The sequence below is a fragment of the Mustela putorius genome, unplaced genomic scaffold (genome assembly GCF_011764305.1).
Source record: "Mustela putorius furo isolate JIRA1106 unplaced genomic scaffold, ASM1176430v1.1 tig00000585_pilon_pilon_pilon, whole genome shotgun sequence".
In the NCBI taxonomy this organism is placed as follows: Eukaryota; Metazoa; Chordata; class Mammalia; order Carnivora; family Mustelidae; genus Mustela; species Mustela putorius.
In genome coordinates, this window is record NW_025421424.1 from 13,474,586 (window position 1) to 13,502,196 (window position 27,611).

Below are 27,611 nucleotides of genomic sequence, written 5' to 3' on the forward strand. Positions count from 1 at the left end.
GGTACTTAGGAACTGGCCAGTTAAGACCAATGAAAGCTAGAGATGTTTTAGAAGAAGAGTTCAGAGTTGGCTTTCTAGATCAGGAAAGACCCAACCCTCTAGGTAAAGGTTCTTTCTGATTGACACTGGGTGGGCAGAGGGCTGGGTAAGGAAGGGTTGCCAGAAATAAGAGGCTGGAGAGATAGAGAGTGAAGGATGAAGAATAGCAGAAGAGGAGGGGTTAAATTTCCCCTTGGTGTCTTCTTTCTTACTGTTCGCCATGTTGCCTCTAATCATAGGTTGCATTGCTTACACAAGTATGAGATCAAGTACTCAGAATGGCACAGGTAATTTTTTCTTTTTTAGTCAAATGAGGAAAGCTGCTGAAAATTAATTTTAGTCCCTCAAAAAAAAAAAAAAAAGGATTTGGGAAAAAGAGTTTAGACAGAAAGGGAAAGAATGAGAACTCTTTAGTATTTTCCCCTTGCTACATTCAAAGAGTCACCCTACCTCTGAGGGGCCTTCTCCAGGGGTGGCACTGAAGTGGCCATAGCATTTTGCTGGTCTTTACCTCACCCCACCCTCTCTTGCAAACTGATGTAGCTTTTGAAACTCTTCCACATACATCATTTGATGACAGTATGGATTTTTTAAATAAGTCATTAGGTGGCCTCTCCCTGCCTCTGGAGATGTGTGTGAACCTCATGAGTGCTGCAACCCCAAGAAACACAAGATTCAATGAGACAAGGTCGAATTCCAGGTCAAGAGGCCTCTTGTATTTCCAGTGTGCTTGACATGACATAAAAGAGATGGGATCTGTGAGAGCCCCTATTGCTTTCTTTTCTCCTCCACCTCCTTGGTTTCTTTGTGTAGATTCATGTTTTGGAGATAAAGAAAGATCACCGTCCTGTGGCCTCAGTGACCATCTTCTGATGTGCACTCATACCCAAACAGGCTCGACACCCTAGGAACCTGTGGCTTTTCTGTTCCTAAAGAACTTAGTCCCCCAATTTCAAATCCATCCACATTTCCCTCAAAAGAGCACCGTCTGTATTTGATATGTAAAAGCACATGGTGAGGAAAGTTTAAGACATAGTTAAATACTGTCAGTTTCCCCTTTCCCAACTTAGACCAGTTACATCTTTTTCTCTATACACCACAGAAGGACCGACTCAACATTAATTAAAATATGGAAAATGATTTGACTCTATTCAATAAGGAATAAAGAAGCTATTATGGTCATTTTCACCAACTGGGTCAAACTAAATTCAATTTTGCTAATAAATATATTTCTTTGTAAGAGGTGTTTCATGAAAAAAAAAATCAAAACATGACATAAGCCCAACAGTCAAGGGTGGAAAACAAGACACACCTGTCACATAGGACATTTAAAGGAAAATGGTAAAATAAAAACAGGAGTCTTCATGTTTCCTGAAAAATCTTCATTCTGTGAATGACAGATGCTAGCTGGAATGGGCTATTCATGAGTCACAGATGAGATACTGCTTGCTTTCATTTAAAGAAAGCAATATAACTATTATTTTCAGGTCATAATCAATGCTTCACCCAGTGCAGATCTGCACTGGTATTTGTTCAAATTCATTCCAAACAATGGAAATAGACATTATAAGGTATTTCACTTGTCACAAAGTCAAATGGGCACAACACATGGAACCTGCCGTTCTGTTCTCATGAAAAGCATCCTTGAAACTCACTCTAAGTGAGTTTCCTTATTTTCAATGCAAATGAGCAACAATGTTAATACTCTGACATTCATGTTCTAAACAGGATCCTAAACTGTGTTAATGTTATTCACACATTAATCTTTCAGAAAACAAATGTTGCAGCATTTTTAATTTACAGCAGTCAAGTTTTGAGTGAAGCTTTTTTTCTCTTACAGATGACATTTTCAGTACTATTTGATGCATTGATTGGAATCAGTCAACATGCCTCACCAATAAGCTGATGGGTACACTTCACAGATATTCCAGATTCATACAGTGCAATGTTTCACAACACATAACACCATGAAATCACTGTATGAATCCAAGAATTCCTACCTCTCTTGTGGTTTGCAACTTGAACAGAAGAAACTGTTGACAAAGCTAATTTGGGAGCAACTGGATAGGTTTAAAAGAATGAACAGCACATTAGAAACAATAGTGAAACGTTCAAACTGTAATAACTTATCATCAACCCACTTGAAAAGTAGCCCTAAAGGAAGAGACTATTTGTATATGCTGTTTCTGGGAGATGGTTTCAATCACAAAGGAAGTCTTGTATTTGGCTGAAAATGGCTTAACATTGTCAGTAATAAAGCTTAGAGGTTTTATTTTCAGAGGAAAAAGAATTACCGTTTAAGTTAAGAATCCAGTTACGTAACGATTATTCCAGTAACAATATGAATATTAGGATCCTCTATTGTCCCTCTCTTAAAATAGTAGCCACGTTGAGGTAATTCGCAATCTCATTGCCGCAATTCACTATGGTCAGTCGCTTTGGGTCACCAAAAGCTCACCTATGTATAAGCCAGTTCAGATTATTTTTGTTGAGCTGATTAGACATCACAGAACAGAATCACAATGGTCAACCATCTGGCCCTCAGTCTCAGAGTCACCTTGAGTCTGTCTATCTTTAAAAAATGTAGTCTTCTTCCCAACATTTATTACCTTTGTGGTATCCGTTCGCTAATGGCAGAGATTTCTCTCTAAGTTGCCTGCCATTTCTTTTCCAATTATTCATGATGAGTTATTTGTGAAGATAGCAAAAGCAGGGTAGAGCCTGATGTTCTTTGCAGATGTTGACAAGATAAATTACGCCTGCACAGAACTGGCCTTTACTAGAAAGTGCACCTTTAGCTAAAATTTCAAGTTTAAGCACTTTGTTCAACTGCTTTCCTTCTCAAATAAATTCATTTGAACACGTTATACAGTTTTGAAAAAACTGCACCTGGAAATTTCTGAGAAAGTTTTCAGTGCTGTGACACTGACAGAAAACATAGCAAAATAATTAAGTAGGTCTGTTTCAGGTTTTGAACAATGGGTAATCCTGTTCATCTCAAAACTCACTGTGGAGAAGTGTTAAGTCTTCGATCCTGTCTTGTATAATTTGTTGAGCTATGAAATTCCATGGAAAATACTGAGTGACATTTCACTGAAGATGCTCTCATTGAACTTGCCAAGGAATAAAGCCACTAAACCTCCCCCGAATCCTCACAGAATTATATTAATAGGGGTGAGCATGATCTGTACTTCTTCCATGTATGTATGCAGAAACTTGAAAAAAATCATTTGGAGCAGATGATTAAGATAATTCTATTTGCTACTAATATATGTATCTAGGACAGTCTCGATTTCATCACTCTGATCAAGGACTGAAAATGCAGCCCTTCCAATTTGACTCCCCAACAAATTGCTAATATATTTTGTTTTGCTTAGCAGCTATTTCCTGGTTCCTCCTTTTGCTCATTTCCTTCTCCATCTGTATTCATTAGAGTTTAAAAGGAACATCCTGTATGTAAGGAAGGAAGGTGGAAGCCAAAAATGTGCCTTTTTTTTTTTTGAGAAGAAAGAAGGCAAAAGAAAACAATTTTCCATTGAAATAAACTCCTATTTATATATGTCTATGTATATCTATAGGCTAGACGTTAATGGGAATTTAACATTGCACTGCATCTTATGAATTCATTGCCCAGTTTTTAGAAGTTCTATTTCTTCCTGTGCAATCACACTGCTTCAGTCTCTCTCTTTTATTAATTTACTTAGTTTTGATGTTAGAAATCAGAAAATAATTACAGCTTTAAGGACAGACAGCAATCTGCCCTTAATCGTTAATTCACAGAGGATTTAAAGGGGAAGCCCCAGCAGAGAAAAATATACTGTGATGTGGAAAACAGAAAGAGAGAGAGAGACAGAGAAAGAGAGAGAGAGAGATCCAAATTTTTGCCAATCAATATGGAGCAACAATAAAAGAAAACAGGTCTTTTAGGGGTTACAATACTTCCTTTATGTATTTTCCCCTTGCCCCCGACCTTCAATACAACTGATGTACCAGTCAGTTTAGTTAAGAAGAGCAAAAGGGAGACAGTGGAAGGATGTCTGTAGCAACTCACAAGTTTTTAAGACTTATTATTTACATTCCAAACTATGATGGCAACAAAATTCCAGGCTTCTCTAGGGCCTGACAGACATTCAACCTAAATTTAATAAAGAGCTTATAATTTCTATGCCATCTAATTTTTCCCTATGTCTTCACTATAATATTTCCAGGATGCTCTTCATATTAGAAATAATATTTGGATCATGATTCTTTCAAAGGCATGGCATTCATGATAATGCTCTTATTTAGTGCTAGAAAAGTAGTATATGGGATTTTTCCCCTAAACATGTGGGATTTTATATCAGTAGGAATTTTACATGCTCCTACCTTGTTTTGGATTAGAAACCTCAAGGGAAGAAATATTCGGCCATATCCTATTAAACTTTGGAGGATCTGCATGCATCAGGAAAAATCAGGGTATGTTATTTTCAGCTATAATGTCATTTGGTCTAAACAGAAAATTATATGGACGAAGACACAAACCACACATCTGGTCTTTAACTTGGTTGTGGATGCACTTAACAAAACATGACTCCCGCACCAAACAAGAGCAAGCAATTGATGATTCCCAAAACATTGAATGGACATTAAATATATAGCCCCTTCGCTAACAAAGCTATATACATTTACTTTTGCAATAAACTAGAGTGTTCTTACAAATAACCAAATAGGGACTTCAGCATTTCAAACTGTTATATAAAGCTGGTGCCTGAAACTAGAAGATAAGGCGAAAGAAATAATTTCTCACTTGAGGATTCCATTCTCTGCAATTTATATTTACAGATATGAACTGGCTGCATTAGTCTTTCATGAGAGATTCTTCGGGGTGTGTTTTAAGTGTGAGCCATTATCTCTGCAAAGAAGTGGATTTATTTCCTATTTTTATTTATGCAATTTCTCAGAGAAAGAAAGGGAATACTGGTGATTCTGGCTTAAGGAGAATAGTGCAAGGTGCTTCTGATCATAGCTAAGGTTTGTATGTGTGGATGTGTATACGTCTTCATGATTTTTTTTTTAACCTCAACCTATGTTTCTAGAGTTTTGGTTCCATCCAGAAGTCATTATAAGCATTGTTAATTTGAGAATTGGTGTTCTTTCTTTCTTAGATTCACCAGTGTATATCTATATCTATATCCACAGTATATATATATATATACTGTGGAAAACGAGAATAGCCAGGTTTAGGACTGGATGCTTTAAAATTACTTTTGTGAAGGTGCATAACTGTTAAAGCAGTCATTTTAAAACCCAGTCAGATCAGCTCAAAACTACACCTTTTGTGTGGTCCTTTGGGACCACCCAAGTCCACAAAAAGGGATCTCACCTCTAAACTCCTATAGCATGTTTCTTACTGTCTGTACTCCTGATTTCTCATTGATATGTGGATAAGGGATGAGTTTTAATATTGTTAGTTTGAATTTCATAGGTCTATTTCTTGTCTCTGTAATTAGATTGGATCTCTTTGAGGAAGGGCAAAGCCTGGTAGGAGACCTCAGTAAATATCTAATAATTCAGTAATTGATATCAAGTGGCTAGGCTACTGTAAACAGGTATTATGAGATTGTTTCCTCCATAATTAGATTATAACAAATAATATTCTTGTAAGACATGGTACTTTCACTCTAACTTTGGTTTTTAAGTATTTGTTAGAAAAGTTGATCTATGGTTGTTTTGTGCATGTGTGTATACAAAGGTAGATGGAATCTTAATACTGACATTACTACATCTGTCAAAATTGAAGAATGCAAGAAGAATGTAATTCTATTTCCCACATTTGTATCCAAGTGTCACTAAACACCTAGATACTCGGTAACATGTAGGCAGAGTATTCAAGCTGTTGACTGAATGCTGCTTTTCACTTGAGTGTCCTGGAGCTGGGTAGGTACTGGATTAACAGAACAAGTCTACCTGAGCTGTGACGATCACTTTTGGAAAACTATACATTTGTATTTTGAGGGAATTAATATGATTTTTAGAAATTATTTAGAAAAAAAGTTGTGGTTGTATATAGAATATATAATTATTTATATTATTAGCTTTAAAGTAAGAATATTTCAGTTCATTGAAATGGTTCTCTCCATCTTTTTCTTGTAGGAGAGAAAAATACAGGTCATAAGTGGGAGTGCTGTTTGTAAACTTAATGGTAAGTACTCAGTGACTTGTATGTCTTGATGAAATTAAGTAATATTATTTTGTTAATAAGTTTTGCCAAGAAATCTAAGACAAATTTATACCAAATCAATTAAAAAGTGAGTTTTGAAAATTAGTGTCATAAATTAAGCTCTATTCCATATTCCAATACATTAAATATTTGCTTATGCCTATTTTAGGCATATTCTTTTCCTAGTGTATCATAATTTTCCCCTGGGGTGTGAAGGTTCCACTTTAAGGATCTTCCTATATGTACAAAAAGTTAACATAGGTCATTCTGCCTCTGAATTGTTAACTACCTGACTGTATGGAATTACCAAGATAGATACCTCAATTACTATCTGATCCATACCTAGAATACAACTTTCCTCCGAATTTTGTACTTAAGATGGTTTCTTGTGGGAAGGGAGGTAGGCAACCCTTGTATTTGCCTGGAAATAGAATTAGACATTTTTTTCCCCAAATAGTTTCCATTATATGGAATGCCTAACTTTCTGAACAATCAAAACTCAGAACCACCAGCAGTCATACCACATGGAAATCCTAATCTAATCTATACTTGACTCTGGTGGGATAAAATTTTATGTGCTGATTTTTCCTTGGGAGGAAAAAAGATACTGAAATATGTGGTCTCTTGTTAAATTCTTACAACACGTTACTGTCTGTGCAATCATGTTGCAATATTTGGCCATCATGGGATTTTTAATTTACTATCTCATATTATCTATCTACCTTTTTTTTTTTTTTAAAGTAGGCTCCACACCCAGAGTGCAGCCCAATGCAGGGTTTGAACTCACGATCCTGAGATCAAAAGTCGGACACTTAACTGACTAAGCCATCTTATTTTTAAGAAAGTTTATTTTTCTTATAATTGCAAGGCCAAGTAAGGAAACAACTTAAAATTAAGCAGTTGCTCTCCGTTTACTCTTACTATTCTAAGATCCTGGCTCAAATAAATATTTAATCAATATTACTAACAAATGTTTAATTCCCAGGAGTAAAATGCACATTGGAGGTGATATTAATAGCACAATTGAGACAAAATTTATGTTATCATATCCAATTCTAATGAAAATCTTTGTAGCATGTAGCCTCAGAGAATTTTGAGCCAGTGGGCCACTTGTTTCAAGTAGGGGGAAATTACAAATAGAAAACAAAAATTATATTACATTGAAAGAATGTATTGTCTCTTTGGGAGAACTGTGGCAGAATTTATTAATGTCATTTTTTCATGACTTAACTAGGGTATATCTATGAGTCAATTCTAAGGTCTGGGAATGGCAATTTCTTATAGGGCAAACGGTACTGTGAGTCAGAAAAATAGGATTTGGTTCCAGTTCTACTAATGAGAAACTGTCTGGTTTTTAATTTCTCTAGATTTCAGTTTCTTATCTGTAAATAAAGGTGCTGGACTAAAAGGTCTCCAAGGTTTCCCTCAGCTGTTAAGTTCCATCACTCCAGGGATTCCCTCATGATCTAGCAGGGTCCCACTCAAGTTCGTGGAAGGATGAAGCCTATTGCTCTTTGGAGAATCTAGAGGACTAAATGGGAAGGGAAAACTATTGCTCCCTGTTTTGAAAGTGGATATTTTGACTGTTGTAGTGAAATTCACACTGGACTTGAGAAATTACTGGGATGAGGGGAGGGATCCCCATATGTGCCCAGTGGGGTTGTAAATGGCCGGTCATTCAAGAATAGCCTTTTATGGAAATCCCTATTTCTTACGGATGTTGGCACAATACATCTGGGTAAATGGACTGGGCTCATCTTGATGATCTTCTTCCCTAGATTCCAAAGACTGGCTCTAGGAGTATGGAGACCATAACAACATACTCCACAACTGTCCCCCTAAAAAAGAAACAAAATATCTGCAATGTCCACCAGATTCTATTACTCTACAGTTATTGTTGAATTTGCAAAGCACATTTATGAGAACCTTAAAAAATATCTATTCAGGGGAGATTTTTAAAATATCTGGTGCATGTAAGTAGAGGTCGGGCTGGATTAGAATCCCAGTTTTACTGCTTGGACAAGCTCCTTAAGTTCTCTTTGTCTTTCTCATCTGTAATATGGGGATGATGCCATTATATGCTGGCTGCTTTCAAGACTCAGTGGGTTAATATTTGCTTGGCATTGTGGTGAGCATTCGATAAATGTTAGCTCTTATTATCCCATTTGTGGTTCCTGTTGTAATAAAAATCAGATTACTGTAGTAGTACCAGTCCTTACTGAATTGAGGTAGAGAAAAATAATGTGTTCTTCCATTATTTTGCCATCTTAATTATTCCCAAAGTGAATGATTCTGATATGTAAAAAAAGCTCACTTAAGATACAGTTTTAGGGTCTCCATTGATGAATACTATTGCTCAGAAAGCAATAGAAATGATTTTGGAGATACTGTGAAGAAGATTTAATAGTTAAAGACAAAACGTTAATTTCCAAGTTTCTTTAAGTTTAGAATCAATCAGTTTTGACTATGAATCAAATACATATCTTATCTGAATTTTGTTTTTCATTAGGGAGAGAATTCAGGAAACTGTTATGTGATAGTTTGGTTGTGGCGCTTCAAACTTGATTTGTGAATCAGGAAAACCGAGATTCTAGTTGTGAAAGGGAAACTTTGGAAGAAAAATTTTCTCCTCTGTACTCCAAGGAAAACTCTGCACTATACATTGGAGAGAACTATGTGACAGTTGGTGAAATTGGCCATCTATTGCTGATGCCATAGTTTATCAGGCTAGAAGACCAGCTTGAAGCAGAAGGTTAAAGACATTGTCTTATATCAAGAAAGCTTCAGAGGTAGGGTTGTTTTAGAATATAAAGTCATCTTCTATCATCCATGGCACCCCCTTTGCATGAACTGTAGGCAACTTTTAAAGTGGGCACACTCTACAAACAGAGTAAGTTGTGACCGTGATATCCCATCTCTTTTTTTTGTTTTCTAGAAAGTTGTACCATGTAGAATTTCATACTTCAGTAGTTTCATCAAATGAGAAGGTGAATTCTAATAACATGGTAGAATGTGAAGAGTCCTAATTTGGAAATTGGACATTGAGCTGGAATCCTGCCTTGCCCACTGTCCAGATAAGTTGGACAATTCATTTAATTCTTAGTTGTCTTATCTGTAAAATGATTATGTCAGATGAGTGCTCTTTAAGTTTCCTAAAACTACTAATTTTACTTTATTTGGGGGTTCTAAAATATGGTGGGAAACAGGGTGCCACCATGGATATGAAAAGCCATTGCTAAGGGGATGTTAGTGGGCCTTCCTGGAACATCTTTTTTCCAGGAGAGTGTGAGGAAAATATTAGGTAGAGACAAAGTCACAAGTTCACTTTGGGTTTATATAGTGACTCCTGCTATTACTCAGAGAATCTGCAAACATTACTGATGCCTAGAAAGGAATCTATAGAAAACCCTAAAACTCTCTAGAAGAAATCTCTGGGGCCTATGGAGGTAATCTTATCATCTTCACAGCAAGCTGCCTGTCCTCGGAACTACAGTGTCATTAAACTGGTGGGGAAGATAAAGCTTAATGTGATAGTGGTAAGTCTGTCCTTGAGATAGCACACAGCATTTTATTTTTGCTATAAGTGGCTATATTGATAAAGAAAGAAATTTGGATTTTTATTGTCATACGATATGTACAAACACGTTTCACAATTTGAATGGCAAAGTTCATGAGCTATCTCATGTTCTAGACTACACTTGACATATCTACATTTCCCATCTTCCTCAGAATACTGAGGATGTTTAGTGGTAGAGGAAGGCCATACATTAATGGGGTGGAGGGTCACAGTCCCCTACCCCCTCTCCTCATGCATAATGTTTGTAACTTCTGCTGACAACACAGTGAGGTACAAGAAAATGAACCTCTGTTTTTCTCCACGACACTAAATTTACCTGCGTAAAAAATAGTTCAATTCAGGAATTAACAGGTGTAAAGTGCTGTGTGGTGGATTGGAAAGAGTTTGTGGCGAGAATAAATAAATCTAGAATTTTTCTTTCTAACCTCTTCCATGTGGTGTAATGTTATGAGCATAACTTTTAGTATCTTCCTCATCCTATTATACTGGTCAAGTTACTTGGCCACTCTGAGCCTCCTCATCCTATTATACTGGTCAAGTTACTTGGCCACTCTGAGCCTCGGACTCACTCGCCATTTGTAAAATGGACATATTCTGTAGACATATGTGAACATCTCCCTCCAGCTCTGAGTAAAAGCTCTGTCTCATCCTTCAAGGGAAGTGAAGCCGTTAGTTGGCCAGCTCCTTATTTATACGCCAAGAAGATGTCAGCGATACGTACACCCTTAGTGCAGAAGTTCACAGTTACATGTTCGAAGGTTCATCGTGGGCCCTTTCAGAGATCTTGGCAAATCTTTGGTCAAGCGAGGAATGTCCCGATGCCCCACACAGAGATAACAGCAAAGGACAGATAGCAGCTCACACTTAAAAAGTGGCTTGACATTCTAACTTCACCTGGGGAGAGGTTAACGCATGAAAAACATCAAATTGCTCAAGGTGGGCAATGGTTGATAGCATTGCTAAACTGCTCCTTTTCTTTTTCCTTTTTTTAGGTAAAGGATACTTGCCCCTCCTTCATTTTAATATTTGATGTATTCTTCAGGATTAAAGCAGCAGCTATGTGCTAATGTTCATTCAGTTTTAGGATAACCACAAAGTTTTCATGAATGTGAAATGCTAGTTACACAAATATGAAATGGATCTGTGATGAGGATACTGGGCACACGATATAACAAAGTCCCAAAGGTGCTTCACCTGGGACCTGAGCTTTCCTTCCAGAACATCAGCAAACAGTTCAAAATTAACGTAGCACACCATGCAATTTGCCATATAGCTACACTACCCTGTACATTTTCTTCCTCATTATATAAAACCTAATTAGTTAAAGGGCAATTCAAATGAAACTTTTATTTGGGGGATTTAGAAGTATTAAAGCAAAGGGAAGAAAACAAACAAGCACTGCAGCTCTCTGGATAGCATGAACATGATTATTAATTACCCCTGGGTAGGGAAATGATTAACCTTGTTATTTTCCTCACGATTCAGGTTTCTACAGTAAACGGCTACCGAACAAAAATATTTGGATGCTGTCTGGAAAACAACTTTTACAAGGTCTCCAACTGGCATCAAATATTTTCAAGTAAGAAAACATCTCTGGGTTTTCTCTCCAGGCTGATGGATCCCTGCGGGTAGCACTTCCCTTGTTTAACAGTCTTGTCAATTAAATCAAATTAGAGATGAAGTTTTAACTCCAGGATGAAGGCAATGCTCATTATAAGAGAAAACAGGAAAAATGTAATATTTCCCTGAAGTAAACCATTATTTCTAATTGAAAGAGGTAGAGAGGAGGGGACAGTCAAACTCCTCCATCAATATTCTATGCTTTATATGCCATGAGCTCAATCACTCAAAAGTAATTTAAAGAAGTAATGTATCCTTGGTTCCCCAGAATGTTTACCTTTCTCTTTTGGGGCTATCCTGAGACATATTTTTAATTATTAAAAAATACGAAGTTGTTTGAAATGGTGATCTTTCATGTCAATGGCTACCTTTAATCTCTACCTTTAATCTCTGACTCATCTGTCATCTCCTTTCTTAAGTGATAATCACCCACACAAAGCTATTTGTCCATTAGGCCAGTTCTTGTTCTAATTATGGTCTTTATACTGTTAAACAGAATTAGTGAAATCACTTGCTCTTCAGGACTAAGGAGCAGATAATATATGCTAGAAGGTAATGATTAGTTTATCACTCTAGCAAAAACATCCACACCAAACCAACTATTAATCGGCATCATCAGCATCAACAAATGTTCACTTGGATAAAGTTGTGAATGTTTACTTCTAAGCATAAGTTACATTTTGTATACATAAAAAAAAATGAAACCTGAATGAATTACTGCCACATTAGGTAAGGTAAAAACAGAGATCACAAGGTTCAAATGACTGTAGATCTATTTTGGGATTCATTAATTGCTGACAATACCACCAGTATTTTTTCAGCCATGGCCAAAGCACATCGAAATGACCAAGTTTTAAATCAAGGAACTCAGAAATGGTTGGGAAACCTATTCCCTAAAAAAATAGACAACAGCAGGTACACATGACCTTAATGGTAAATTTGTTTCAAAAAATATTTTTAGCAGATGATCGGAAAGGATGGCCACTCTGTCCATGCTTTGAATCTTAATACTGGTGTTGACAGTTTGAGATCTATACTGAAACCTATCACAGCTCCAAAATCTTTAGTTATTGTGTATATAGCATATGTATGTGAACTTATGGTTACATACATCAATAATTTACGTCAATGGGATGTATCATTCACTTTCCTTGAGATATGCTTTGATGATGGGAGTCTCACGGGTATTACATCTGTTATAATGGCATTGTCTATATACTGGTTGGAATTATGCTGGTTGATTCCTTCTCTGGGATAAAGGGAAAAGCCCTGGCAACCACCCAAACTTAGTTAAAAATTTAAGCAACTCATTCTTCTCCAGCGTATACCTTGGAAACCCATTCCTGTGCCCTCTAGAGTAGGCAGCAAGTCATCTCTGTGTGAATTCTTGCCCTTTGGAGAGGAAAGGAATCCACTAGTGCACCCAATGAGCGCCTTATGAGCCCACAAAGAAGGAAGGTGCGAATGCCACAGAAGCAGCCCAGAAGATCCTATCCTGTTTGGTGGCTTTTATAATCAATCTCTTGACTTTAAAGCCAGCAATCAGCAAGCTAGTTGTGTGTGATGTTGGGTGACTCCTGGCACCTTTGACACCCTGTTTGCTGGAGAAATCTGAGGGAACCCCCACTGCACTCCAAGCAGAGCAGTCAGAGGCATAAGAAGGCAGGTTACAAACTATCATTTTGTTTGCTAGCGGGTTTTGGTTCCGTATTAAGGAATTAAATTTTCCTAGGCTCCTGATCAAAAAGGTAGATACATTTTCCAAAGGCACCACAAAGCATCCTTTCAGGTCACCACTGATTTTGAAATAAAACAAAGCAAAATGAAACTGGAATTTCCTGACTCCGTGTGTAAAAGGTCAACATCTGCTGATGCTCAGAGATGGGGCACGTGGTGGAGACGGCCGAATGAGATGTTGAGTGAGCAATACAGTCGGTGATCCCATGCGACACACGACCGACACGCAGAACAGAAACACACCCCAGCGCCAAAGAACTGCTTTCCATGCATCCATTTCTGAAAATCTGACAGGTCATGCTGCTGGGGCAGCCTCAATAATTGGTCTCAGCTGGCTTCCCCTCGGTACCCTTTTGTTCTAAGAGGCATATGTAAATGAAACTGTCAAGGCCTGAAAGGAGCCTGCTGTGGGAGGGCTGTGTGTATGTATACATGACATACACACATATATATATATATATATACACTCACACAATTAGACAAATCCCAGGGGAGATACTAAAGCAGAACACAGAGACTATTGGAAACTATGAAGGTTTCCCCTGCGAGTCTGCAGCACTGATGCCATTTCCGCAAGATCCTACAGGCCAGGCTGCAGCATGAGGCTGGTATCTGAAAGGAGGGGAACACTACCTCTCTTTACAAAGCCGCTGATTTTCATGGCATTTCACGCGTCTAGTGCTTAACAAATCTGCATCCAGGTCTAATTCCAAGCTTAAGTAAACTGGCTCGATTTGCAGATTGGAAGACCTGACTGTGCATTTATAAGTGGGAAGCTGTTTTATCCAAATTATCAGAGTATTGCGCTGAAGATGGATGTTGGGTATTCAACAACTGCTGTTCATGCTGCCATCACCCTGGGTGGCCCAGCACCCACGACGAAGTACGTGACAGGTGAGACCACAGTGAAAACTCTTGTCTTCACGTGCAGTACCTAATCTCTATCTCCCCAGCACTCTGTTTTGAATGAGTTATTCAGCAGTCGTGCAAAGGATTTAGGCATCAGAGAGAACGGGTGCGAAATGTAAGAACATGTAAGGTTCTGCTCTGCAAAGCTGAGGGGCATTTCCTTAATGAGCATTTCAGGCTTGGTGTTGGGGTGTCATTGTTTTACATGTGAATAAGGAGCTACAGCCTGGTTCTCCCACGATAGCTGATAGCCGGGAGAATGCTCTTTGCAATGGTACTGGAGAAATGTTTCACAGAAGCTTGAAGAGGGATTTCTCTTTCAACTGCTTCTATTTGTACTAAGAGATTTCTCACAGGAATTTCTACTAGCTGGATTCCTAAATTCTGCATATATTTTTTGTACCCAGTTCTCTATCACACTTCAACCTAAGTAGTCAGGAGAAGATGGATCACTGTATTTTCAGAGGAAGAAATGGACATACTGATTTTTTTCCTCTTCATTCCCCCAGAAAGACTAATGATCACCAACCTGCCTCTTTCAGGCCTTCACAAAGATTGGAGTGTAATAAATTACTAAAATTCCCTCCCCTTGGTTTCATGGCGTTTTCATTGGGTTCTAATGAATATGCCTAAAGTGTTCATTGGTATTCATTCTCTGCTTTTAAAAACTATGGGAGAAATCCATATCCAGTCCTAAGGAGAAAGTTCAATTTGTTGTTGGTTACTAAATATGAGTAAATAGGACTGTTTATATTTTTGCTAAATGAGCTATGGTTACCTAAGTAATTGCACCTGTGTGAAGGTAGCCTTCATTGGTTAAAAGCATTCAGGAAAGCCATGGTACTGTGATATCCACAGAGAAGTTATGCACTGATAATTATTTCATCTGTGCTCTCACCCTATCTGTGCAGAGAACACACATAACAGTTCAATTCACAAAGAAAATACCCTCTTACATCAGAAATGGACACTGGGAAAATAGATCTTAGGAGCTCAACAAGAAAACAAAGCTAGCCTAGACTTGGATGGTGACTTTTTTTTTTTTTTTTTTTTTTACTTACTACCGATACTGGAAATACTGGGGATACCTGGAGAGAGAGAAAACAATAAAGAAAAATTGTTAGCTATTAATACATGCCACCGTTAATATAAACATCTCAGAAAATTAACACTTAATAGCATTCAGATCATCAGGAAATATGCACAAAAAAGCAAGATATCTATTCATCCATCCAAATCATTTTGCTTTTGTTCTAGAACTCCTGAACTTGGCAGGGTTGGAAAATTAATGCTCAACTTCAACAGCTGGTTCAAGACAAGCTTCATGACATCAAACATTTTGTGCTTGCCTGTAAGGTTAATGAACATTTGTACGTGGTTCAAAACAGATTTTAAGCTAGACTTATGTTCTGGGCACAGAGTGCCAAATATACACCATGTGGACCTGTACACATATACCCACGTAGGCACCAGATCTCTTTAGATGTGTTATGAGATGCATATGTTAGCTGCTGAAAGTCATTGGGCCTCTTATTTGATTCATTTCACAGAACTGTCATTTCTAGTCCTCTTTTACATGTCAGATATGTGGATTAAGCTCTGCAATAGAAACTTAATTGAGAAGAGTAATTCAAGGATACATTAGGTTGTTCATATTGATCATAGACTTCAGCCATTCTCCCAGGTCCTACTTCAACTTACAGGTTGTGTGAAGGTGGTGGGACCATTTCAGAATGCAGTGGGCTTGGTACAAATGTGGATAGGAATTTAGTCTGTCCCCTGAAAACTCCCAACCAAGAGCAGGGGCCCGGGAAGCAGGCTGTCTGGGTTTGAAGCTTTGCTCTTACCTTCAATGACCGTGTGACCTTGGGCAAGCTGCTTATTCCTGGTTTTCTACCTCTTAGGGTTGTTGCAAGGATACACAAATAGATGTATGTAAAGTACTCAAAGTGTTACTTGGCGGGCAATGTGTACTCTACCTGTCCTTGCTACGGAGTACTTTTATTGATACAGTCGGCCCACCAACCAAGCAAACTATGATAGATAATGGCCGAGGGAGACTTGGAGATTTACATCTCCTCCCCTAAATTTGGGTCGTGGTGCGCATGGGAGCAGAGGATGGGACTCAGGCAGAAGCGAGTGAGAGTACTGCTTGGCAACGGATCAGGTAGGTGATTTCAGGCAAGTTCCCAGCCTCTCTAGGCCTGTTTCCTCACCACCAGAAAGGGGTTAATAATATCAACTGCATAGGGCCGCTGTGAGGACTGAATGAAATAATCCATAAAAATGTCTGACACATGGTACGTAGCCAATAAGTGATAGCTGTTAATGAGCAGTGCAGCCTTTTCTCCACATCACTGGAGTGTAGTTCTAACAGGTGGTAAACGTAGGAACCATTAAACTTCTATTTCTGTGTTTATCTTTGAACAACTGCCCTCTGCTTGTTTTAACATTTAACATTTAACATAACGGGTTTAATCACTGTACCTCACTCAGAAATTTCGAGCTGGGTAGTCTTTAAACCCAAAAGCTCTTATTTCTTCATAGGGAGGGGAGAGGAGGAATTAAAGATTACCATGATGTAAAACAAAAACAAAAAACTTGAGAGGGATAAAATTTTATCTTTAGCTATAAAGTACATTCGAAATCTCTTGATTTTAAATGCACAGAGTTTAGGGTCTTTCAGCTTAATTACTGATCACTCTCCCACCCACACTGGAAATCTGTTTTAACTCTTGTTCTCTGAGCTGAATTTCAAACTGAATGCAATCTCCTCAAAGGGCTGCTGAATTCCTGACCCCACACTTCAGCAGACTGTCTTCGATATAGCCTGACAGTGACTTGGTACTGAATCTTTCCTTTTTTTTTTTTTTTTTTCTTTCTAAATCCCCTATTGAGTGAGGTATGATGGCAGCATCACAATTTTAGTATCAACTGCAGAAGCTCCAGAGTTCCCCGTGATTGCAAATCCTGCTGCATTGGAACCGCTCGCCTTTTGTAATCCATCAAGGAGAATGGGAGTTAGGTTGGCAGGAAGAGACTTTCCGGGCGTTTTCAAACTTACCCGGAGTTAGAGGGCCATGTATAATGCAAGGTGAAGTTCCAGGCTGTTTGGCCAGATGCAAAGGCGAGCCAGCCCACAAGACTGTCTGATGCAGTACTTGCTGCTGCAGAATGCTCAAGGAAGATGCTGAAATGTTTCCTTCCTTTGGGGATGCCAGCACGGGGAGCAGTGTTCACTGCAGCTCTACAAGCCTCTCGAGGCGAGGCCATTTATGAGATCTTATTTTCCTCATGAAGATGTTTTCTATTCCCTAACATTTTGGATGCTGGAAATTCATCCTCTTCCTCATTTTGTGGCTCACAACTTTTTGAGGTGTTGCCAGGTGAGTTCCTTTCTAGCTATTGCTGTAAAATGGGAATTGCTTGGAAAAGATTTTTAAACTTTTCATTGGAATAAAGATTTTTGAAGAACAAATAACTGAACACCAAGGGATGCCCATTAGTATATTTTCAATCGTTACTTTTTTCCCCAAATGGTCCTTATTGTAATGTTCAAACACCTTGCTTTTTGTTCCCTACAGACAACTAAAGAATTTAATAAATCCACTGCATGCCTTAAAAAGGCTAGGAACAAGCCATGCGATGTCTGCCAGATGCCTAAGGAATAAGACAAGGAGGCTACAATTCATTTCATGAAAGGTGGGTTTCTTTGGGGGTCTTGGAGGGATGCATCAAGGAATCTAATTCCACCTGACAACAGAGACAACGCCCATAAACCACGATAATGAAAGTCAGATTAGGCTCAGGGAAACTCTAGACACACGTTGGCAGGTTTGTTTTTGTTTTTGTTTTAACATTCCCTGTGATGTGACAAGCATTATGTAAACAATATTTTTACCTTTAGAACTGAGCTTGGAGGTTATCTCTTCCCTTTCTCTTCATCTCCTGAATGTGAATTAGTCACTCCCTGTGATCGCACACCTCCTTGGGTAGGCCTCCCTGAGAAACTTACCAACTTACATTTATAATTGTTTGTGTTTGTCTGAGAGGTCTGAGGGGCAGTCACCATGTCTCGTTCTTTTCTGTATGTCTAGTATCTTCCTGGGACAATGCCTGATACAGAATTGCTGCTCGAGTATATTTGAGCAAAACTTTATCACTGGTAGCCAAGAATTTTCTATCCTAGTGAAAATACTTATGGCAATGGTATGATCTTGTCCCATATAAAATGTTTCACTGAAACATTTCTCAGAGTTCAGTACGAGTGGATATGTTTGTTCCCTCTGAACATTTCCTCCACTCCAATAACCACAGTTATACAATGTACAGATGCCTCTCACAACTTTGCCTTCCAGGAAGTCAAGAGACTCAAAAACGCAACCTGGAGCTCATCTGGGTAAACTCACTTCCTATTTGGCTTATTTACCTTCTATTCCTTCTCTCACATCTTCTATTTAAACTCCTATTTGGATATTCTTATTTGTATTTGTCTTTTTCCCTAAGCCACCCTGGGGGCAAATACAGATGTTGTGGGGTCTAAAGCATATTTCAAATCTGGGAGCTCTCTTTGAGAAAAAAAAATATTACCTTTAAAATATAAAATTAAATATGACATTGATTTTTTTTTTTTTAAGTTTAGAAGGATCCTAGGGAGGAATCCTGAAATTTAAGCTTCTTAGGTGAAATCCTTCTCTGAAACAACCTCAAAAATACTCATGAAAGATAAAGAGATGACATAGGTAGACAGAAAGGAAGCAGGATACCAGATAAGCTAATTCAGAGTCATTTAAAAATGAAGAGCAGAAAGGGAGTTAAGCAATAATCTCATCAAGCCCTCCACTTTACAAAAGAGGAAACTGAAGGCACGAACAGAAGCAAGAGTCTTGTCCAAGTCAACACCTTTCTATTCAACATTGGAAGAGGTAATTCCTAGTTCTTGTCTGCTGAGACACTGCTCAACTTGCACAGAGGAAACAAAGCCCAGGTATGCATGAACTTCACCAGAAGGTTCTGTAGTACATGGCACATGAGTTTAATACTACTGCTTCTTCTAGAAGAGAAATGGTACTTCAATCAGAGACACACACACATGTTGAATATGCCAAAGGGCTTCCTGTGCTAAAAGAATGAGCAGGTGTTCAGTATAAATGCTCTTTCAGTTAGTTCCTCCTCCACTGGCCCTCCCCACTCCTATATTTATCTTAATGTTTGTTTTGAAGGAATTCTGCTGCAATTAAGAGGATGAGAACTTAGCAGAATTATATAATTGCTTTCTTCTCTTTCTCCTACTTCTTGCTATTTTACTAACTCTCCCACCAAGTAAATGGCTAAAGGGGGTCCAGTTAGGCAATGTGATGGCGATCTCAAAAATAAACATCCTAATCTTCTGAAGCAGATTGATGCAGTGCTAAAAGCCATAACTCCTTCTGAGAATCAAAGCAAAGTCAGCAGCTTTTCATGGAGGAAGTCAGAAGACACACAGATTTGGTATGCCTCAAATTGAGAGGAAATATTGCCCCTGTTGTGACAGATGGCTTGAGAAAAAGCCCATTAAGTAGATGACTAGGTCTTCAGAAGAAACCAGGCTACAGCCATCAGGAGCTAGAACTCCAAAAAACCCAGTTGAAGTTGGTTGGGGGGCGGTGATGAGGAAGAAAACATTCTGAAGACTCATTCATAATCTGGAGAATTATTTCCAGTGTCCTTCCAGCCCTGGTCCTTGGCACCACTGTGTTAATAGGAGGTATAGTGAGCTGTCTGCTAGGAACTTGAAAGTGGAGGGAAATAAAGTTGCCTTCATAGAACTGTGCTATGGAACTAACATATAAATGATCCAATCAAAGACAGCTAAAGTCATCTTACAACAACAGAAGCGGTCTAGGACCTGAATGTATGTGACAGACTTGACAGAGGTGACAGCAGCCTGAGGTAGCCTACTGACATATGGGAAGAACAGGAGAACAGCCAATGAGAAGGAGGAAGCATAGAAAGAGGAGCATTGGGCTAGCATTGTCTCAGGAAGAGGGAGGGGTACCCTGCAAGCTCTCAGACCTCCAGTGTTCTGTTGGCATTAGGGAAGCTTACTGTGTGACAGGATGGGTGTGTCAGGATGTTTCAGCCTCACGTTATTGGCATTCAAGTCATATTTTCCTGTCCCATGCTAAGCAAGCAACCTTCTGATTGTTATCGGGCTCTGAGAAGAGTCTTAATTACAAGGGAGAGAATACGCTGGCCATAATTACTATTCTGAATACCATCACAGTTATTTCATGTTTTGGATGAATAAATTGGGATTTAGACACAACTTATCTCCCTAGATAGTTGCTGTCTCTAAAGGGAGAATTTACTCACCAGGCTGGGTTGAGTCCATGGTGTTAGATCTCAGAGAAACTGTCATGACAACAGCATCTCACTTTATTGTGTGCTTACTATGTTGCTGCCTCTGTTCTAAATACCTTAAGTGTATTAATTGATTTAATTTTTATGACAACCTTACGAGGTCAGCACTCAGGTTTATTTTACAGATGGGGGAAACTCAAACACAAAGAGCTTGCCCAACGTCGTCTCTATCAGTTGGGAAGGAAACTGAGATTTGAATCTAGAGGTCCAGATTCCAGAGCTTGAGCCTATAACCACCACTCTACACTATCCCTTAGTTTATTGTATTTATCTCCAATCTTCAAAACACAAAAACAAACAAACAAAAAGACTCTGAAAACTAAAAGGTTTTTCCTCTCTCTTTTTTTTTCTCCTAAAATTCACCCGCAGCACAACATACCATGCTCTGAACTAATTTGGTGGCAAAACGTAACTGGAAGAGGTGTGAGGTGAGAATAATCACAGGTTTGCTGCGGAAATACTGAAATGTTTGATTAAGTGGTGCTACATCATATTGTGCTGTTCGTATGGTTAAATTATGCATCTACAATATATGTATTACGAAATCCTAACAATTTTGAATTCCAAATTATACCTGGTTCCATGAGCTTCAGATAAAGACTGTGGATGGGTGGTTGTACATGAATAATTTGGTATTCTGGTTTTAGATATTGGGCCAGCAGCTGGGGTCCTACACATGAAGAAAGTGCTCTGAGTAGAGAGTGCTCTCTTACTGTGTTGATAGAATTGGGGTTCTGAGTCTCAAAGGATGGTGGACAGATCCTGACAGTGCTCAAGTTACTTGAGGCCATGAATGCCATTTGGGGAGGTCTGTGAACATCAGCCAGCCATGAGCAACCATGAAAAGAAAGTGAGTCTTTTTCCCATTTTGTTTCCGCCAAGATAGCTGACTGACTCTTCCTGTCAGAGATTGAAGACCCTTGTGTTAGAGCTCTTGAGCCATGAAGACCACACGTTCCAGGAAACATGGGAAGATGGATGGGAGGTCAATGTACACATTACAGCATTATTTAGGGTGACTTATTCACTCACCAAACAGTTGATCCCACAGACATTTATAAAGGCCAGGAATACAGCATGGTTCAATTCTCAAATTGCTAACATTTTAGCTCTTGAAGTCAGGTAGACTGAAGTTTAAATCTTGTTCTGTAATGCATTCGCTGTGGGACCTTGGGACAACTTAATCTTTGTGTGGCTGTGTTTCCTGATCTGTCAAATGTGGATAAAAATAGTACATACCCCATGAGGACCGTTGTAAGGATTTAATGTAAGAAAGCACTTAAAGCCCTTCACAAAGTATAAGAGCCAATGGTTATCCTATTAACAAATAGAAGCTACCATTATTATTATTATTATTACAATTTTGGTTATAGAAAGTCAACCGATTGCAAGTGAACATATACTATCAAGAATCTAGAGTGAAAAGAGCAATTGATTTTGCCAGGGAGGGTCTAGGTAGGCTGCACTAGAGGAGCAATCTTGAGAGAATTATAATAAAGAGTGAGAGAAAGGCAACTGGAGAAAGGAATAAATCCAGTATCTGGCATGTTGACTTTGAGATCTTCCTAGACAGCTGGAAAAATCAGTCTGGATTCACAAAAAGGATTCCAGGCTGTAATTGACTGATTACTATTAAGCCAATGTCACTAGGAACTAAAACCACAGGAACTGATGAAAAGGACAAGGAAAAAAAAAAACTGTAGACTGAGAAGAGGCGGTGTGGAGAGCTTGAAAATTTGAAACAAGGGCAGACAGGGAGCATTTGAAGGCAAAAAAATAACAAGCAGAAATCCAGGAAGAGAAGTAGGAGAAATCAGGTTTAGATAAGACTGGCTTATCTAAGCAAGTGTCAAAAGGTTCAGACCCCAGTGAAGAACAGAAGAAGTAACTGAACTTTAACCTGAAAAGCAATATGGTGCAAAGTGCAGTCCTAGAAGTCAAGACATACGTGGGTTCCAATCCTCCTTCTCACCCTGATTAGTGGTGGAAACCTTAAACAGGGTACCTGAGCTCAGCAGTCAGCAGATTCCACGTCTATAAAAAGAAACTAATGGCATCTATAAGAGTGCCGTGAGTTAAGAATGAACTAATGCATGTAAAGCACTTAGGAAATTGTCTGGATAATGACATACACATGAGCACACCTGGGAAAATATAAATTGGTCAATGCGAATTTAATACAAGAGAAAATAATAGAACAATCATCAAATTACTTTCCATTACTCAGAGGAGCCCTAGATATTGTGTAACAATTCGAGTTGGATTTCTGAACAAACAAATAATGTCAATGCCAGACCAATTTAATTTTCTCTCTTTGAAGAATATTAGACTGTGTAGGTAAGAAGAAAGTAAAAGATTGAATACAGTGGAACTGGATGGGCTTTCTGTCTATCTTCATGACATTTCTATCACTAGGCTGTAGAAATTGCTTAAAACAGAAGGTCCCCGAAAGAGTGTTTTATAGAAAGTTATTAAGTGTTCTGTGAACATTTATGTTTGGGAAACACAGAGTAAAATAAGTTACTTTACTATAGAATTCTCAAATTTTTTTAATAAGGTAATATGAAAGTCGTTGAGTCATTATAGTTTATAGCATTTTCCAAACTTCTTTGGCATGGAATCTTTAAAAGGTCATAGAACGCACCTTTGGAAGCAAAGGTGTAGACAATATTATAGTATCTTTCTTAGAGTTATAATTCCTAAAGGTTGACTGTTGAGTTTTCAGCATTTATATGTAGAAAGACATTGTGTATTATTCCACAAGGACTGGACATTTAAAAAGGTGTTACTTAATAGTTTTATTCAGGAGCTGGACAATTGCAATCAAGTGAATCATAAGGAAGCATGAAGTTGGACAGAGTTGCTGTCTACATGGAAGACAGAAATGAAATTCAAAGACACTGTGAATACTATGAGAAATAGAATGAAGATCAACAGGGAGAAGAAAGATTTCTTACAGAGAAAACACAAACTTTGTAGAAAAAATAAGGAAAACATTTTGATACACATACATATATATATATGGTTTTAAAAGACCAAGAAAACACAATGGGTCTTGAATAAAAAGCATGGTGTATAAAGATATAATCGCAAGAGTTATTACTTCTGCCTCTGACAAGTCTATTGTATTGAAAAGTATAGGGACATGTGATGTGTCTCACAGATTATAGTGATGGCTCTACTTTAGAACACTGAGGCTCTACATTCTTCTTTCCTGGCTCTATACAGTTCTTACAAATGTGGCCTTGGAGATGCTCCAGAATTCAGGACTTCCAAAGTCCTACCATTCACAGTGAAGTCCCAGTTTAGGGTACCTCTGAGTGCTGGGTTAATTGTCTGTGAAGGAAGATCTTCTAAGTTCCTGGTTTAATGAAGTTCTCTGAGTTCTTCTGCTAAGAGTGGGCAGGAACTGACCTTCCTCTTGAGAAATGATCCTGGCTGCTGAGATTCGGCTAAATCAAGAGATTACCCAGGATGCATGGCATTTGTAGGCATTTTTTTTTTTTTTTTTCGAGGACCCCTGGGCCGGCCTGAGCCACGGATGACCACCTTCTACTGCTTTGCAGGGCGCTGAGGATGCCGACCTCAACCCAGAGCCAGGGAGGGAAAAATCTCAAACAGTTAAGACTGGGTTCAAAAGCCTGCCGGACATTTTCTGTCTGCCTTGCCCCCCACCCCCCACCCCATTGCATCTGGTTCGGGGCTGTGAATCAGAATTCCGAATCTGTGCTGCCCAGAGGGGACAGGCGTAGAGGGGAGGAAACACCCAAATGCAATAAATAACGGCAGCTCAGGACCCTGTCCCTCCCCCAACCCAGCTAGGGCTGCACTGGAGTGGGGGGCTCCGCAGGTTCTTCCCATTGGTGCGGGGTCGGGGGAGAGGAGACAACGCTGCGTGTGAGTCATTCACTTTAGAGCATCATTTATGGCATGAACTGGGAACGTAATGTGTTTACACAGACACACAATTGTACATCGGCATCTTACAATATTAAAGGAGTCATATACAAGTCTACAGGCATTGTACATGGCAGGGGGCCAGCTGGGGGCCTCTACAGGCATCGTACATGGCAGGGGGCCGGCTGGGGGCCCCTCCAAGACTTCCCCACCCAGGTGGAGTCAGTACGTGGGGAAGGGGGACCAGGCTAGGGGATGGGAGGATATCCATCTTTGCCCCTGTTTTCTGGGAGGGAGTGGGTCTGGGAGGACCCCTCAGGCTGGTCCTTGTTGCAATCTGGGACCCAGAGCCCCAGGTATGCCTTGTGTCCCAGTCTCATCAGCAGGCTAGTGTATCAGCTTGCTTCCAATTATGCTTGCATATTAGTGTGGGAAAGTCGGAGCTGGGGACGGCTCTTCCTGAGCTGGGGACCCAGAGGATGCTGCTGACACACGGGCTGCTTCACCCTGGGGCCCATTCCTGAGGTAAGGATGCAGTGTGGCCCTGTGGCTGGTCTGGATGGAGAGAAAAGAAGCCCAGGTGGGAGGACAGGCAGGACTAGAAGCCCTCGGGGCATTAGTAGGTCAGGTGACTCACCAAGTGTGGCCTGCACCCTGGGTGACAGCAAAGGGGGAGGGTCTCAGATGGTTCTGGAGCTTTCCACCTCCTCCAACCCCCATACAGGCCTCCTCCCAGCAGCCCTGCCCCCTGGGGACCCTGCCTCAATTCCGAAGGCATTGCAGTTCTTGCATCTTGAGGGTGAAGAGATTGTAGCCAATCTTTTTATACCTCTTAGGTTTTGTATTCTTGTATTAGGATATGGCATATACTATGTGAGCCTCTGAAATAACAGACCTGTGATGTACCACCTGGAGTTGTGTGTGTGTACGTGTGCACACAAGCATGTATGCTTGTGTGTAAGAAAAAACTGGCATGAAATGAAAATCATAAGAGGGCCAGAAGTCTCATGTTGGCTGACATCACTACACTAAAAAATTAGAAGACTTCTAGGGCAAGCAACCCAGGAAGAGACAAGAAAATCTTATATGAAGTGGAATTTGATGATGTTAATACGAAGAAAAAAGAAACTGGGGTCAATATAGCTCTTTTGCTACTTAAAGAGAAAAAGCTCACTGGAAATGATGAGATACTCAAGAAATCAGTGAACTACTAAAAAATAGGTCTTACAACAATTAAAACTGTCCAATAATCAAGAAGCATGCCTTATGAAAAAAAAGTCTTAAAATTAAAATTATTTTTGAACAATTATTTTGTGACAGGTGTTATGCTGAACACATTACATGCAGTAGCCTGCTCAATTCTCTTAAAATCCCTAGGAGGTGAGAATTGCTATTATTCTCGCATTACAGATGGGAAACAGAGCTGGAGAGGTTAGTTTACTTTTTCAAGGTCACACAGCCAGTGAATAGATAAACTGTATTTGAACCTGTAACCTGTGTTCTAAGCCACTGAATTGCTTATTTTCATCCTCAGACACTGAAAGCACATTCTGATGTGTCAGAAATTTAGTTTAAGGAGTTCTTGCCATTGTAAGGTTTTTCCACTGCAAGACTCTTTCATCTCTGAAATCTTTCATCTCATTTCTGCCATGTAGAAGACTGGAACATTGACTTGAGCCTCCTTGGGCATTGTGTCCCTCTGTCACCTTCGTATTTTAAAAAAGATGGGAAAAAGTCTAAAAGTCTGGAGAAGGCCAGTAAAAACTAAGGGATAGATGGGCAGTGGAGACAACAAAGAAAATTGCAAGAGGCTGCACTCCTTTGGCCAGGGAGTAATTGGGGATCTGCTCCAATACGCAAAAGATGTGGGATACATCATTCCCATGGAGAATATATAAAAAAATCCACTGTAGTGAAAAATCCGGGATGGTGCAAGAAGGGGTCCCTGGTGAAAATGTCTTGAAGTACGCAAATCTTTGAAGCTCATTTATGGGTTGAAGGACTGTTATGTGACAATAGGAGCCAATGCAGCTGGAGTTCGGCCTCACCTCATCGGCCTTTCTGGTCACCTTGACAAGTTGATTGGTCCTGAGGTTGAACCAGAATGCCAACAAGAGTTTGTGAACCTTCCTCCATTCCATCCTGTCACCCTAAAGAAGCAGCAGACACTGAAAATGGAATCGGAGCTACTTCCACTGAGGGAAACCTTTAAAGTAAATGTGACAAGTGTGGTGATAAGGATTCTTGGTAGTCAGGCACAGGGGCTTGCACACAAATAACCTCATGATTCCTTCTGAATTCATGAGTCTATGGCCCTGAACAACTGAGGACAGCCCAGAGTCTCTGTTAATAAAATCGCCTTGAAAAATCAACGTTTCTGCTCAACAGAGCTTTATGTATTAATTTGAGGAGCTAGATTTTTTTTTTTCTTTAACACAGAAGGAAATGGAATCCCCTTACAAATAGAGATTTTTTGAATCTTTTGAAGAATATTTTTTTCTGCTTCATAGAAATTTTATCATAATTTCATGCCCCCGTACTTCATGGCTTGTTATTCGCTCCATTACTCTTACATTTAACTTGATAAGGTCCTGGTTCCTGTGATATTAGTTTTTAGGTTTTGGCTTCTCACAGCTGCTGCTTTGAAGTACCTGATAACATTCTCAGTCTCACAAAGAGCCAGTGGCTTTTAAGCTCTCATTCCCCCACTGCTCACTATCCTGCTATTTCTGCTACTTCTCACTTCATGGGTATATTCTCAACCTCACCCTTTCTATACTTTTGAAAGAGGACAAACCTTGGGCTTTCACAAGTGGCTAATGGGTCCATCCATGGAATTGGGGAGTTTATTCTGGAAATAATCATGTCTTTCCCTGAGCGTGTCAGAGCATGTCTTCCTTTGGATCTTCAGGGATTTTGGTGGGGCACACAGGGGTGGTAATGGGGTATCTCTTGTGGTTCCTGGAAGCACAAATAAGGCCTGTGCTCTTTTCACATGAACTCAGACATTCCTTTTCTTTTCTTTCTTTCTCTCTCTTTTTTTTTAAAGATTTTATTTATTTATCTGACAGAGACAGAGATCACAAGTAGGCAGAGAGGCAGGCAGAGAGAGAGAGGGAAGCAGGCTTCCTGCTGAGCAGAGAGCCCGATTTTGGCCCGAGTTGAAAGCAGAGGCTTACCCCACTGAACTGCCCAGGCGCCCCAGACATTCCTTTTCTTAATGTGGTACCT

General features: G+C 39.4%; 1 protein-coding gene across 5 annotated transcripts in view; it reads right to left on the reverse strand.

The window, feature by feature from the left end:
- Positions 1-27,611, reverse strand: part of NTNG1 (netrin G1) — a 349,817-nt gene that overhangs the window by 55,651 nt on the left and 266,555 nt on the right. For 3 of the 5 annotated variants that reach the window (XM_045081977.1, XM_045081973.1, XM_013048431.2), the window contains exons 5-7: positions 15,143-15,169; positions 4,405-4,470; positions 2,040-2,099 (exon numbers count right to left, since the gene is read on the reverse strand). In XM_045081977.1, the coding sequence (XP_044937912.1) occupies positions 2,040-2,099; positions 4,405-4,470; positions 15,143-15,169 (153 nt within the window). The remainder of the gene's footprint in view (positions 1-2,039; positions 2,100-4,404; positions 4,471-15,142; positions 15,170-27,611) is intronic. The other 2 variants (XM_045081974.1, XM_045081975.1) reach the window with 2 other exon arrangements.